A 14,811-nucleotide genomic window follows, 5' to 3' on the forward strand; every position below is an offset into this window, starting at 1 on the left:
GTGTGAAACAGCAAACTCCTTCGCTTGGATCAGTTCAATTTGATACCATTGTACGAGTCAGAGACGGTAAGTTGGTAACCTAACCGTGGTGGTTCTTGGCCCATTTGGAACAACCATAATCGTGCTGCTGGTATTTCTAGTTGCCCTCTTCGTGTTCTTGTAATCCCCGCTGGTTATTATCCAACACTCTTTGGTTGATGCAGGAGATTCAAATAAAACCATCCTAAAAAGGATAAAAATAGAATTGAATTTGAATTCAAAAGAAACGGAGATCACCAAGCTATTTCATATAGGGAGTACTCATGAAGTGAAAGGCTAGGTCCTAAAAGTAAGACGGGTGTAAGATACTATTGCAGTTAGATTAGATGGTTGCTTATTGGATTGGATGGACTAGAGTCTAGAGTTACTCAAAACATTAACACAAAATCTCATTGAAGACGGCATATATCCGGAGTGATGGATACCATTTCCTCTTACAAATGACCCAAATAGAGGAGTTAGGGAAGCACATGGGGTGCCCCCACCTTGTTCCCCTATCCGTTTTATGAGTGACATTACCCGTCACTTGCTCCGACCCGTTTTCAGCCAGACTAACTAATTAATTAAATAGGTGGAGATCCGGATGTCCCAAAGATTTGAAATTTGATGAAAACTCACTTCTTGTACCTACTCGTATACAAGTAGAGGTGGCTTTGGTCATGACTCTTGAGTGCTTGGGCGAGCTGGACGTGTCATTATGCGCCTCGCTAGACCTGGACATGTCTCGTTGACGGGTTGGAGGCAAGTCGGGCTAGGTTGGATTCAGCGGTTTAGACGAACGTATATCAATTTATTTTATGTAGCATTCATTGATTTGGAAGGCTAAATAAAATTTAGGCTTTAGGGCCTTTTTAAAAAAAAAAAAATAATAACAGGTGAGAGGCTTGTCGACTTATAGGCTATATAGATTTAATTAGGATAAACGATTTGAAAAGGGGGAAAAAAACCCATCCCAATTCGGACAAATGACCACCTAAGTTATGACGGTCAATGTTCCAACTTAAAATTTGATTTCGAGGTTGCTTGTTACTTGTAACTTGTTAAGTTTATATAGTACCCCGCAACTATTAGGGTGGTCATGGATAGTTGCAAACTTGCCATGGTTAACGATTTAATTGTGCAAGTTCATTTTTTTCCTTTTTGGTTTTCTTTTCTTAAAACAACTTGTCTTAAAGTTAATTAATAGATTTATAATTTTTTATTTTATTTTAATAAGCTTATATTTTATATTAATGATTTGCATATTTAAAAATGCCAGTATTCATCTTAAAATGTTTGGTTATCAAAATAAAAATATATATTAAATGTTAACATCGAGGTACTCTTCTTTTGGGCTAATTCTATGTCATAGGACGGTTCAATAAAAGAGTATCCATTTTGTTATGTAGCCAGTAGATTTCAAATCCAAAAATAATTGTTGGTAGAGCTGTGAAACGTGGCGGGGTAGCCCGGGTGCGTGGTCGAAAAATGCAAAACCGGCCAGCCCAGCCCTCTCAGCCACTAGTGCCGGGCTAGTGCCACGATTTCTCCTGCCCTTTCCGGTCCAAACACAAATAAAAAAAAAAATATATAAGGCGGAGCTTAGCCCGACACTGGCCCGCTACTAAGTGAGCTGGACAAAACTGGAACCGCCATGGGCCCTGTCCAGCGCGGTCCTCATTTAGTGTCGTGCCCGGGCTCCACTTCCCCAGCCCGACCTGCCCTATAGCTCGGCCAAGCCCGCACCGGCCCGGCCCACCGCACACCCCTAATTGCTGGGTTGCAAATGTGTTATGGGCTATTATGAATGAATAATGAAGAGCCCATCATACATAACCAACCATTAACCTTCCCACTGTAATTTTTCCAACTGCATCCTCCCTCCATTTCCCAATTGACGGCGACGATGGGCGGACGAGGACGCAGCCGGACGCAGCGCAAACACTTCAAACAAGACCGCGAAAATGTCTGGAAATACTCCTCCAACTCCAATGCCGATAAAACTACCGACAACAATACCGCTGATAATAACACTAACAATTCTGAAAACAAAGTTAGATGGGACCCCTTCACTACTCACAACGCTGCTTTCGAGGTCTACTACAAGGTATACACTTATTCCGTTGTTTACTTATCGTCTATTCTCTCCGTCTCAATTATTTATTTACTCCCTCCCGGCTCAATCATTTGTTTACTTTTCTATTTTATTCCGAGTTTGCAGGAGCAAGGAATTGTTGCTCCTGAAGAATGGGATACGTTTATGGAGTTTTTACGCAAGCCTTTACCTTCTGCTTTCCGTATCAATTCTAGGTTTATTGTTCTTCCTTGCTTTGGTTTCGTTTGTTTCCTTTTGTTGTTTAGGGTTTAATAGTTTTCGATCATTTGTTTACATTTGTTCAAATTCTGTCCCACATAAACAAATGAATGAGACAGCTGATTTATATTTGATGTCTAAGGTAAGTTTCTTACATAGGCTGATAGGCTTATAGATCTCAGGTTTTATGGGAGGTTTTAATCTTAGAGCTATTTCATTAATTTATCGGAGGTTTTAAGCACGAATAAGCTTACGGGTTGTTGTTTTATAGCCAATGTTATGTGGCGGTAATGATGGTGATTTTTAGAGTGATGACCGGATAACTTTTAACCATTGGTTTCGATGAGGACATTTGAAAGGAAAAGAAAGGATGGAACGATTTCTTTTGTGTAGTTAATTGGGTGGGAGGAAAATGGAGGGATTCATTTTTTTTTTTCCCGTATGTGAAGTGAATTCAAAGTCCTTTCAACATAGGCGAAGATATGGAGGAAGCATGACATCGTTTCATTTTTCTTAACCCTCCCTCCTACAGTATCTGAAACAAAAACTTGCGTTTATTTGTCACGGGCTTGGGGTGGTACAATTTGGGGATGCCACAGGCCCATTGGTAGGTTATCACCATGGCTATAGGTGATTTTGTGAATGGATTACACATTCTGAGATGAACCATATGACTTATTTAGTCCTTGGTAATATATTGCGGTAATTGTAATGGGTTTGTTGGTAGCAAACTCTATTAAATCTTTATCTCTTATGACTAGTTTATTAATACTAAGATCTATGGTTGCCACTGGTTGGCAGTAGGCTGTCACCATAGGGTTAGCGATTTCGACATTTCTGATTTCTGATGGAATTTGTAGAGATTAGGCTGCTTGACCAGCAACATGGTTTTACGAATTTATGCAGTTACTTCTCCACTTTTAGAATCTCTACTAGTTTATCCGTGTGATTTTGGTATTGTCAGTCAATTTAATTTGATTTGAGCCTGACTACAACTATGACTACACACCTTTGTTAGTCAAAGACAGAGTGGAAAAACTGGGCTCATAATAAGTGTACTAGACATTTATGAATGTGAATTTGTGATATCGTCTGCCTAAAATATAGGGGAGGAAGTTACATAGAAACAGTTTAACTCATTGTTTTGTTTAATTGCGACTCTTTTGAGTGTTTTTTTTTCCTGAATTGTGCATAAGTTTACAAACAACCTTTCGTCAATTAGGACAATATAAATTAAGAGTTATGAACTCTTTCCTATATTTCTCAACCAGGGTGGCAACCTTTTCTTTTCAATCATTAATGAGAAAGGCCATTAAGCAGAGCGAAGCCATCTTATTTCGTAAATAAAGAATATGTCTGAAATATGATGCGTTCTAGACAATTATTTCCCCTTGCACATCTTATGTTATATCCTTCTTTTTACTGATTCTCTGTTCTATGCCTGGATTTTGCAGTAGCCAATTCTGCTCGGATATCCGCTCACAACTAGAAAATGACTTTGTCAAATCCCTTCAGACTGAGGTTGCTCAATAATGTTTTGTATTTGTTTCCAATTATCATAAGCATTACTCCAAACTGTTATTTCATGTAGTGTCTATGATACTTTAATTCCTGAACTTTGCTTGTTATTTTGTACCAGTTCTCTGGGGAAGATGAAGCTGCAGCCATTAGGCCACTTCCTTGGTACCCAGAAAATCTTGCATGGCATTCTAATTTTTCACGTAATCAGCTGAGGAAAAACCAAACACTCGAGAGGTGAGGCTGCCTTTTTTCTTTAAATCCATTAAAACCCTTCTAAAAATTGAGTCACAGGCAAAAGTGACTGAAATTGTTGGAGCGATACAATTGATTATGATATTATAGTTAAGCATTCTTTGAATTGTACTCCCTCTGTCCTGGTCATTTGTTGTCCTTTTTCATTTTGGGGTGTCTCAGTCCTTTGTTGTCCTTTCTATTTTAAGAATGAACTTGAGGAGTAATTTGATCATTCACACTCAATTTGTTCCACTTGTCATTTAGTAATTGACCCTCTTCTCTTTCCTTGGTCTTTGTGCCAAAATCAAAGGACAACAAATGACCGGGACAGAGGGACTATATTGTTATGAGAACTGTGGTGGATTGAAGTTTTGAACCAATTAAGGGAGTGTTCTGTGAAGTGTGAACAGAACAGGGTCTAAAAGCTATATTAACTTGCTGTATTGTCCTTTTTTTTGCTGATAGGATACTTTAGTATTTATGCCATGCGGTGGTGTATTTTCAGGTTCCATGAGTTTTTGAAGCTAGCTAATGAAATAGGGAACATAACACGGCAAGAGGCTGTCAGCATGGTGGGTTATTTAGCATGTCAGATCACGAGTGTTCTTTTTTGAAATATTTTGAAGTATTACACTGATTGGTAATTTTTATTAAACAGGTACCACCTCTATTTCTGGATGTACACCCAGATCATTATGTACTAGACAGTAAGCATGTCCTTCCTTACTACTAGTATGACCCCCAACTTATGTGGTTTTAAAGCGACCTCACCTTTTATTTCTCTTTTGTAATTTTTTGCATCTTTATGTTGCTAACACAAGGGTAAGGCTGCATACATCTAACCCCCCTTACCCCGCAATTTGCGGGAGCCATTTAGGCACTGAAGGGCAATATGGTGTAGCGAAATGTTTACTCGACGTTTACGAGTATCAATCCATTAGTTTAGGGAATTGACAAACTTAACTAATGAAGGGTCAAAGCATAATTAATGGTGTAGCAGTAAACTCAATTCTCACATGTTTCTTCAACAACGTGCTACACCATTTGATATGGTGAACTCACCCCTGGTTGTGGTGGTGGTTGTAATTTCTTGCCTCACGTGTCTTTGGTTATCTAAAACTCTTAACACAATCGGCTAATTGCAGTGAACCATTCCTATTGACGTCAGACATTTCACCTCTCCTATTTAACTTCTTATGTGCAGTGTGTGCAGCGCCGGGATCAAAAACATTTCAGCTACTTGAGATTATTCATCGCACAAATGAATCTGGCTCATTGCCAAATGGAATGGTATTGTTCTTTTATTTTTCGTTTCTTATCTTTCCTACTTGTGGACATTCTTAGCCTTTGTTGTACCATTATTTTGAAAGAGGTATTTTTTATGAATATATTTTTTTGGCGAGTTCCTGGATTTTGTGGTGGCAATACTTTAATGATTTTAGTTAAAATTCGCTTGTGCACCAGGTTGTTGCAAATGATGTTGATATTCAAAGAAGTAACCTTCTTATCCATCAGACAAAGAGAATGTGCACTGCCAATTTAATAGTTACCAATCATGAAGCACAAAATTTCCCTGGCTGCCGTCTCAGCAAATTTCACCACGATTCTTCCATCGTTGAAGCTGAAAATGGCCTAAGCATCAACCAGCTTATGTTTGACCGTGTCTTATGCGATGTGCCGTGCAGTGGTGATGGTACTCTCCGAAAGGCCCCAGACATTTGGAGAAAATGGTATATTTGATTTCAATGTTCTTTTTTGAATGTTTTTTCATAGTCAAACCAATAAATTTACATTTATTTTACCAAGAATTTGCATCTATGTAAAATTGCCACAACGGTTTGTCTTACTGGTTAATGTTCACATTTCGTTCATTTCCTTTCTTTGTTTGCCTATCTTACAGGAATGCAGGAATGGGCAATGGGCTACATTGTCTGCAGCTAAAGATTGCCATGCGAGGTAGCTTTTGTTGAGAATTTTAATTAAAATTGCATTAAGTCATTACTAAGAAAGGAAACGAATGAGTACAACGGAATGTGATTTTTTTTATTGAGTTTTTCGTCAAACACTATCTTAAGATTTACCCTAGTTTGCCGAGAACTATGTAACATTTTATTTGTTGTCAAACACTACCTATTGCTTACATAAGTTTGTTAAACACTGCCAGAAGTAGATTTCCGTCAAAAAAGTGCCAAACTTTGTTTATTGACTAATGGAATTACTTGCCATTGTAAATGACATTTAATTGCCCTCATTTTCTATCCATTATTATCAAATTTCTCCAAGTTTTACTATTAATACATTGTTTCCTTTTTTTTAACGCAATTGTCACCATAGCTATTTGCCTATTTATACCCTCAATTTCATTCTTTCTTTCTATATTTGTCCATCCTCACCTAGTACAAACCCTTTGTAACCAGTCATTACCAACTCCTCACAATAGCAATGTCAAGTCGCCCCTCCAAAGGCGGAAATGTGAACTGTGAAATAGCATTGTCCCTGAAATGGCATACCAACTAAGGAGATAATGTGAACTGTGAAGAACGAAAGAAGAGATTCTACTTCATTGGTCAACTCACTGATGGCGATTGTGAATTAATATAGGAGTTAAATTAGCCTTTACTAAATAGAAATTAAGAGTTGTGAGGAAAGAAGGGGAAAGAGATAAGAGACCAAAAGAAGATCTCAATTGTCACGTGATTCCGTTAGTTAATGACAGAAATTTGACTATTTTTAACGAAATCTACTTGTGGTAGTGTTTAACAAACTTTGGTAAATAGTAGCTGGTATTTAACAAAAAATAAAACTTTAGGTAGCTATTTGCAAACTGGGGTAAATTTTAGGCAGTGTCTTATAATTTATCACTAGTAAGACTAGTAGATTGTTTATAGCAAAACCATGGAAGGGTTTATTTCTTTTACTCCCTCCCTCTCTTACTGTATGGATTTTGAAACTAGTACCTCACCATCATCATGTATCCAGGCTCCATAAAGAGCCCTTTGAAGATCTGTTATTATATTTCATTTTTGCCTAGCTCAATAGAGTTCACTTTGATGGAGTTGATAATTTGCATTGTATCTCACATATACGCGCACACATACACATCAAAATATTACACACACACACGCAGTATTCATGCGCTTGCGCGCGCACACACAGTATACACTCGAATCCAGGAATAAACGATTCAACCTGAAAGGCTCCTGCCATAATATTAATGTCCTCAAGGATAAACAGTTAAAATATATTCTTTGGAGAAAAATGCTTAGGTTACTACAATATCACTCAACTGAGTCAAACTCTTAAGGGGGTGTTTGGTTCACTTGAAAAAGGTATGAGGTATGGGTTTAGAATGAGCTAAACCCATACTATGTGTTTGGTTGGCAAATGTGAGGGTTTCATACCCATACCTCAAACCCATGAGGTATGGGTTTCTCATACCCGAGGAGGGGGGTGGGTATGAGATTGATACCCATGGTATTGAAATTAAAATAAGCAAAAATGTGAAATAAAAATTATGGCATAATGTAAATCAAATCTTCTATATACTTATTTGATTGAATTTTTATTTTCATTATTTTATAATACTAAAATTTTCGATTAAAATATTTTATTTTACTGATTTTAACTTTTAATTGAACTCCAAACCCATACCGCTCAGAATTGAAACAAACGCATGGTATGAGGAATCAAGTTCCAACCCCATACCACCCAGGTATGATTTTTTATACCAAACCCATACCCATGCACGAAACAAACACTCCCTAAAGGCTCTTGCTGTCCTGTATATGACCAGGTAGAGGGTGGGGGAAGATTTGTGCTACCTTTCTCCTTTGTTGAATACACACGAACAGTATTTCTTGATGACTTGTAAGTCTGACAAGCCTCTGTCGGTTGGCTTCTACTCAACAATATAAAAACCGACGTACTTCATTTTTCTCTGTTATATCATACTCCAAAGACATATAACTGTGAACCGTTGGCTTTTTTTTCACTAAAAAAACCATTGGCATTATTGGAAACTGCCAAATGTTCCTATGCAAAAATGCCATGATAATATTTTTTCTGATCAAGATCTGTAAATGTTGCTGTCGTGGTTGACTTGTTTAGGCCTCCTAACAATTAAGAAGAATTCTTATTTACTTGGTGGTAAGTTTTTTGAGTTTGGTCTTAAGCAAAGGGTTTGTGGTCTCCTGAGACAGGTATCTCTCTGCTTAAAGTTGGGGGAAGAATGATTTACTCAACATGTTCCATGAATCCAGTGGAAAATGAAGCTGTAGTCGCTGAGGTAAATGCTCCTCCAAAAAACTTCTTTTGGTACTTTCTTCTCCTCTGAATTAAAATGATGACCTTAAATCATTTTAGGACTAAGGTTTTGCTGTTAATGTTGTAATGAATTTATTGAAGCTAGGTTTAACTCCTTCAAAGATGAAGTGACCCCATTGTCTTCTTTCCCTCATATTAGTCATATATCCATACAAGCACTATCAACAAGCATAACATTAAGTGTAACTCCGAGTTTGGTGAGAGGGACTCGGTCAGTGTTGGCCGTGAGTTAGTATGATACATAATAATTGGTAAGAGTCATATAGACAATCAAGTGTAGGGTATTTGATGTGAGGCTTTGTCCACCTTATTTTTCTTTGTGTGAGCGCGTAGTTGTTTATCTTTTTGGGGGCGAAGAAATGAGGAATAGATTTGTTGCCTTTCTGCTACCTCGTTCTTTTCCCAATGGAAGAAGTTTGTAGATGAAATTGTCTAGTGATCTCTTGGCAATAATTCTGAACTCTGATGATGATATATTATAAACGATTGTATATTTCCTATGTTACCTTTCCTTGTGTAGCTGATGCTTTTTACCTATCAGAAATCGTAAATGTAGCATTCAGCTCTTTAAGTTTCTCTCTATCAAAAGTACAAAAGGGGGAGATTGTTTGTAGTTGGTGGTGCTAAATTGATATAAAGTGATCTTCTGTTGTTTGTCCTTTGTGTACAAATATGTCATATTTTTTTTCTTCAGATCCTTCGAAGGTGTGGGGACTCTGTTGAACTTATTGACGTCTCTAGCGAGCTCCCTCAGCTTGTTCGTCGTCCTGGTCTTAAAAAATGGAAGGTAATCCTAAAAATCACGCTTCTCTGCTCCCATGATTACGTTAGTTGGATGATCAAGGCTATAAGGCATTGTTATCATGGACATGCAGGTCAGGGACAAAGGTCTTTGGCTATCTTCATATAAAACTGTGCCAAAATATCGAAGGCCCGGTATCCTTTGTAGCATGTTCCCTTCAGGGAGAAATGATGTTGATTCGTCTGAAGTTCTTGATGGTCCTGTGGTTGAAACATGTATTGGAAATGATGGGGAGATGGCTAATGATTCTGCTTTGAATCCAGCTAAAACAGATGCCGTTTCACCTTCTGAAGCTGATTCTCTGCCATCTTGTGATGTTGATGATGATGATGTTTCAAGTCTCCCTCTTGAGCGTTGCATGCGAATTGTGCCTCATGACCAGAACACTGGATCCTTTTTTATCGCAGTCTTTCACAAGCATTCTCCTTTTCCAGGTACATTTCCATGTCCATTTCCAATGGAGCCAAAGATCCACTTTTTTTTGGCTTTTGTGTATGATGAAAGAAAACATAATGGGCCAATAAAGTGTCCAATGTAGCTATTGGTCGATGCTGTTCCCAATAAAATTTTATTGTGAGTCATCTTGAAACAACTTCTTTTGTTTCCAACACAGGGTAATGTTGCGTACGTCTGACCCACCTGGCCACTTACGCTACCATAGGTGAACCTTTGATAGCTCCTCTGTGTTTCCAACACGGGTTTAAGTTGCTTATATCTGACCTATGTACCTTGCCATAGGCGGGAATGTTTGATGGCTTGAGGCATGAGGTAATGTTGTTGCAACTATTTTAAACTCCTGCAGTATTTCAAGAGAACGATGCAGGTGCCATTGAACCCATGGTTAATGACAATGAAGAACTTACTAAATTAGGTGTGGAAGATGCAAGTAAGGTGGATGATCTTTTAGAGACAAAATTATGCGAAACAGCCCCGGCAGATGATGCAGAAACAGATGCAACTTCCTTAGACAATGAAGCTCTGAAACTGGGTGATGATGGATCAGATGATCAAGGAGCTTCTGATAATAAGGAACCTAGCCCTGCAAAAGTTGGAATAAAGAGAAAGTTACAGGTCCAGGGCAAATGGAAAGGCGTCGACCCTGTGTTATTGTTTAAAGAGGAAACGGTTGTGAACAATATCAAACAATTCTATGGAATAGACGACTCTTTTCCGTTGTATGGTCATCTTGTGTCGAGAAATAGTGATACTGAGAGGGTGAAGAGGATATACTACATATCTAAACCAGTGAAAGATGTTCTGGAGTTGAATCTTTTAGCAGGACAACAACTTAAGATTGCCTCTGTTGGCCTGAAGATGTTTGTAAGTTCTCTTTTGCTTACTGTTCAGCATTTTCAATATTTAAGCTTCTATAGTTGTTGCTGTAATTAGAAACAGTATATCTTTCCTATATTTGTGAAGTATATATGAATCCCTGTACTGTAGTCGATTGGAACTTATAGAGGTATGAATTGGAATGGGTAGAGTCGGTCTGTAAATGATAACAAAGCTGAACTTGTTGAGATACATATAGAAAAGCCAAATATATACTTTAGTAGCTTGTCAGTGTATTTTCAGCTGAAAGAATTCTCCCACACGAGCTTTTTCATGCTGCCTTTCTGTTTATGGAATTAAAGGTGGCAAAACAGTCATACGTCATTGCACCCAAAAAAAACAGTCATACGTCAAATGAGGATGGTGATTTTTTAAGGTTCATTCAGTAAAATCAAACAGATGACCTGTCCTACTGTATGACCATTGTACCCAAGATCAAATGATCTTTTAGTGCTTTAGGGAGCATTTAAAGACCTAAAAATAAGAAATTAGAAGATGTGGAATTCTGGATAAATACAATGTCCTGTTTTGGTGGCAGAAACCGGCTGTAGGCGAATTCTGTCAATCTCGTATCTAATCAATTTGTAACGTTGCAGGAACGGCAGACATCGAAAGATGGCAACTCCTCAGCATGTAGATATCGCATATCATCAGAAGGATTGCCAGTGTTGCTCCCCTACATAACCAAGCAAATATTAGTTGCATCGCTTGTTGATTTCAAGCATCTCTTGCAGTACAAATCTATCAAGTTCGGTGATTTTGTTGATGCTGAATTGGGGGAGAGGGCTACCAAACTAGAATTAGGAAGTTGCGTTGTGGTGCTAAAAGAAGGTTAGTTGCTTCTTAATATTGTTTGTCTTTGTGGTTTTGTTGTCACTTGGTGAACCTGAGGATTGACATCCGCATCCATCTTTTTTTAATACTCAAGGGCAAACTTTAGCCTACAGATATTCATCATAACTAAGTAGAGGATTCTATTTTGTATAATCGCTAATTTTTCATCACTTGCTGCAGCTCACCAGGAAGTGTCTAGTCCTCCGAAAATGGATTCGTCAACAATAGCAATTGGGTGTTGGAAGGGAAGGTCCAACATCAATGTTATGGTCACAGCACTAGATTGCCAAGATTTGCTTGAAAGACTCGACACACGCATGGGAACCCCAAATGACCGTCAAACTGAATCCCACAATGTGGAAGCAAATGGAGTTGCTGCCACGAACGACATTGAGATGAAAGACGAAGGTACTACCCAGACCGACATGAATGAATAAAAAAGAGCTATGGTAGGAGCATAGAGTTGGATTTGAGCAATTGAGGAATTCATAAATTTTGTTGTGCAACTTGTACCATGCTGTAGATGTAGCAAACTAATTTATGCATGATGTTGCATTTTTATTTGGTAAAAGAATCTTCCTTTTCATGTGCATTTTGATGACGACCTTCTGAATCCCTTTGAATTAAACCTCTCCGACAGCAGTACTATCGGTAGCTATAAGTGAAATTAGGGTAAAAAATTCTACTCTCTTGAAATTTACAGCAAGTCTTGCTGATGGCAGACATATTTGGTCTTCAGCTGAAGACGGGCAAAATGTCACCCATTTAAGATGAAAATGTAACCATTTTAAGGTAAATAATTTTTAAAGCTATAATAGTTTGTCATTAAAATGGTAACATTTTGTAGTTAAAATGGCGACATTTGGCCCGTCTTCAGCTGAAGACCAAATATGGCTGCCATCAATGAGAATTTGTGTGAAATTTATGATGTTGGAGACGAATGTTCAACTAGGTTTTTAAAAACTGCAAGTCATAACTCTTAAGGAAAAAATTATTGGTAGTCCTGAGACAAGACTTACTCAAGACTACCAATAATCTACCCTAGTCTTGACAAAGTCTTAAGTTGAGTCTTGGAAATCCAAGACTTAACTTAAGATTTTGGGTGAGTCTCGACCCCACCTTAAATCGAAATTAACCAATGAGTGAATCTCATGTGTCATTTCTTTTTTGTGAAAAAAAGGAGTAAAGTGAAAAAGTAGAGTCTGAGGTGAGTCTGACGGATAATGTATAAAGTCTGAGGTGAGCGTGAACAATAAACAAATAAAAGTTAGTGGAAAGCTGATATGGCAGAGTCTTAAGACTTGTGAGAGTCTTACTGATAATCTCACCCTAAGTGTAGATGACAAATTAGTGCTCAATACTAATCGGGTAAACGGTAGATGACTTGTTTTAGACCCGTTTTACGCTTAAAAAGTTGATCTGTTAAACGGGTTGGACAGGCTGGTTACGGGTTTGGGTTGAAAAGAACGGGTTGGTTTTGGGCTAGGGTTTAAAAGAGTGGGTTATTTTCGGGCGGATTTCGGTGTGTGTTTCGGATTGGGTTATCTTTTGACATGTCTACTTATAACCATCTATAATAACAATTTGTATTTCAGTCAATAAAATGGATGTGCAAGTAGAACATGGATCATAAACTCATTCAGCATATTCTCATTTAAGACGTGCATATCCGTCTTAAGCTTAAGACCAGTTAGGTATACTCATGTGGGAGGAATAAGGCAAAAGCGGAATACATCGGGAATCACAAAATATTTATACTACTAGTTTGAAAGCCCGTACCTCGTACGAGTTAATATAATTGTGAAACCACCAAAATCAAAAGTATAATACAAATAAATTTCACTATTGTGGAGGTATTAATACAAACTCTTATAAGAGCTATCTAAGACAATCAGTGGTGGAGCCAGGGAGGGGCTAGCAGGGGCGGTCGCCCCCGCTGGCGTTCGAAAATTTCGAAATTTTTAGTTAAAATTTTCGATTTTTTTTGAAGCCCCCTTATTATATTACCGTTTCGCCCCCGCTGACTTATATTCTCGGCTCCGTCACTGAAGACAATACTTAAGACCCGAGGTAATAATGTCCTCTGTTGATTCTGAAAATTTGTGACACTGCTTTATCTGACCCGAGGAACTGTCTATATGATTTCCAGACAATTTTGTTCCGGGGCCCTGAAATCCCGAAAACCGTATATTATACACTTAAATTTGAGTCGTTTGGGAGGTCGTACTGGGTCATGTTTCTTTTCCTACCACTTTTTCTACCACGTGTCTAGGGTCGCTTCATGAGTTATTGTATTCGATTTTTAGCCCTAAATAAAAAGTATTCATCTAATTTTAAGGAAAACCCGATTTTTGTCCAAGACTCGTTTATCGCGTACCGGCACCCTCAAATGTCCTCCGTTGTTTCTGAAAATTTGTGTAGCTGCTTTATCTAACTCGAGGAACCGTCTATATGATTTACAGACATTTTTGTTCCGGGACCTTGCAATTCCGAAAACCGTGTATTATACACTTAGATTTGAGCCGTTTAGGAGGTCGTATCGAGTCATATTTCTTTTCCTACCACTTTTTCAACCACGCGACTGAGGTCGCTTCATGAGTCACCGTATTCGATTTTCAGCCCTAAATAAGAAGTATTCAGCTATTTTTAAGGAATACCCGATTTTCATTCGAGACTCGTTTATGGCGTACCGGCACCCTCAAATGTCCTCTGTTGCTTCTCAAATTTTGTGTGGTTGCTTTATCTGGCTCGAGGAACGTCTGTATGATTTATAAACATTTTTGTTCCGCGACTCAAAAATCCTGAAAACCGTGTATTATACACTTAAATTTGAGCCGTTTGGGAGGTCGTACCGGGTTATGTTTCTTTTACTCATAGTTTTTCTACCACGGGTCAAGGGTCGCTTCATGAGTTACCGTATTCGATTTCCAGCCCTAAATAAAAAGTATTCATTTATTTTTAAGGAGTACCTGATTTTCGTCCTATAATTGTTTATCGCGTACCGGCAACCATAAATGTCTTCTGTTGCTTCTTAAAATTTGTGTGGCTGCTTTATCTGACCTAAGGAACCGGCAGTATGATTTCCAGACAATTTTGTTCCGGGACCCTGAAATCCCAAAAACCGTGTATTATACACACTTAAATTTGATTCATTTGGGAGGTCGTATCGGGTCGTGTTTCTTTTCCTACCACTTTTCTACCACATGTCTAGGGTCAGTTCATAAATTACTGTATTTGATTTTCAGCCTAAATAAGAATTATTCATCTATTTTTAAGGAATACTCGATTTTCGTCCGAGACATGTTTATCGCGTACCCCGGCACTCTCAAATGTTCTCTGTTCCTTCTCAAAATTAGTATGGCTGCTTTATCTGACCCGAGAAACTGTCTGTATGATTTACATACATTTTTGTTCCGGGATCCTGAAATCCAGA

The 14,811-nt window shown here is 38.2% G+C and overlaps 1 protein-coding gene across 2 annotated transcripts; it reads left to right on the forward strand.

Annotated features, from left to right (window-relative positions):
- The first annotated feature begins 1,846 nt into the window (after nucleotides 1–1,846).
- Nucleotides 1,847–11,970, forward strand: LOC141622302 (uncharacterized). Of its 2 annotated transcripts, none has more exons than XM_074438352.1 (15): nucleotides 1,847–2,125; nucleotides 2,240–2,328; nucleotides 3,787–3,853; nucleotides 3,972–4,087; nucleotides 4,593–4,659; nucleotides 4,746–4,794; nucleotides 5,292–5,377; nucleotides 5,552–5,817; nucleotides 5,988–6,043; nucleotides 8,287–8,372; nucleotides 9,105–9,197; nucleotides 9,286–9,646; nucleotides 10,015–10,532; nucleotides 11,141–11,375; nucleotides 11,559–11,970. In XM_074438352.1, exons 1-15 carry the CDS (start codon nucleotides 1,925–1,927, stop codon nucleotides 11,813–11,815), a joined length of 2,547 nt encoding a protein of 848 aa, XP_074294453.1. In that variant the 5' UTR covers nucleotides 1,847–1,924; the 3' UTR covers nucleotides 11,816–11,970. The 2 variants fall into 2 exon arrangements, with proteins under 2 accessions (XP_074294453.1, XP_074294454.1); XM_074438353.1 differs by having other exon boundaries at nucleotides 1,867–2,125; nucleotides 10,084–10,532.
- Nucleotides 11,971–14,811: the final 2,841 nt, after the last annotated feature.

The sequence above is a fragment of the Silene latifolia genome, chromosome X (assembly GCF_048544455.1).
Source record: "Silene latifolia isolate original U9 population chromosome X, ASM4854445v1, whole genome shotgun sequence".
Lineage (NCBI taxonomy): Eukaryota > Viridiplantae > Streptophyta > Magnoliopsida > Caryophyllales > Caryophyllaceae > Silene > Silene latifolia.

Excerpts from the sequence above, each read along its gene's own strand:
- LOC141622302 (XM_074438352.1), top strand. The coding sequence starts at position 1,925 with ATGGGCGGACGAGGACGCAGCCGGACGCAGCGCAAACACTTCAAACAA. Across the intron at positions 4,660-4,745 it reads GGCAAGAGGCTGTCAGCATG|GTACCACCTCTATTTCTGGA; the intron begins GTGGGTTATTTA and ends TTTATTAAACAG. Across the intron at positions 6,044-8,286 it reads GCTAAAGATTGCCATGCGAG|GTATCTCTCTGCTTAAAGTT; the intron begins GTAGCTTTTGTT and ends CTCCTGAGACAG.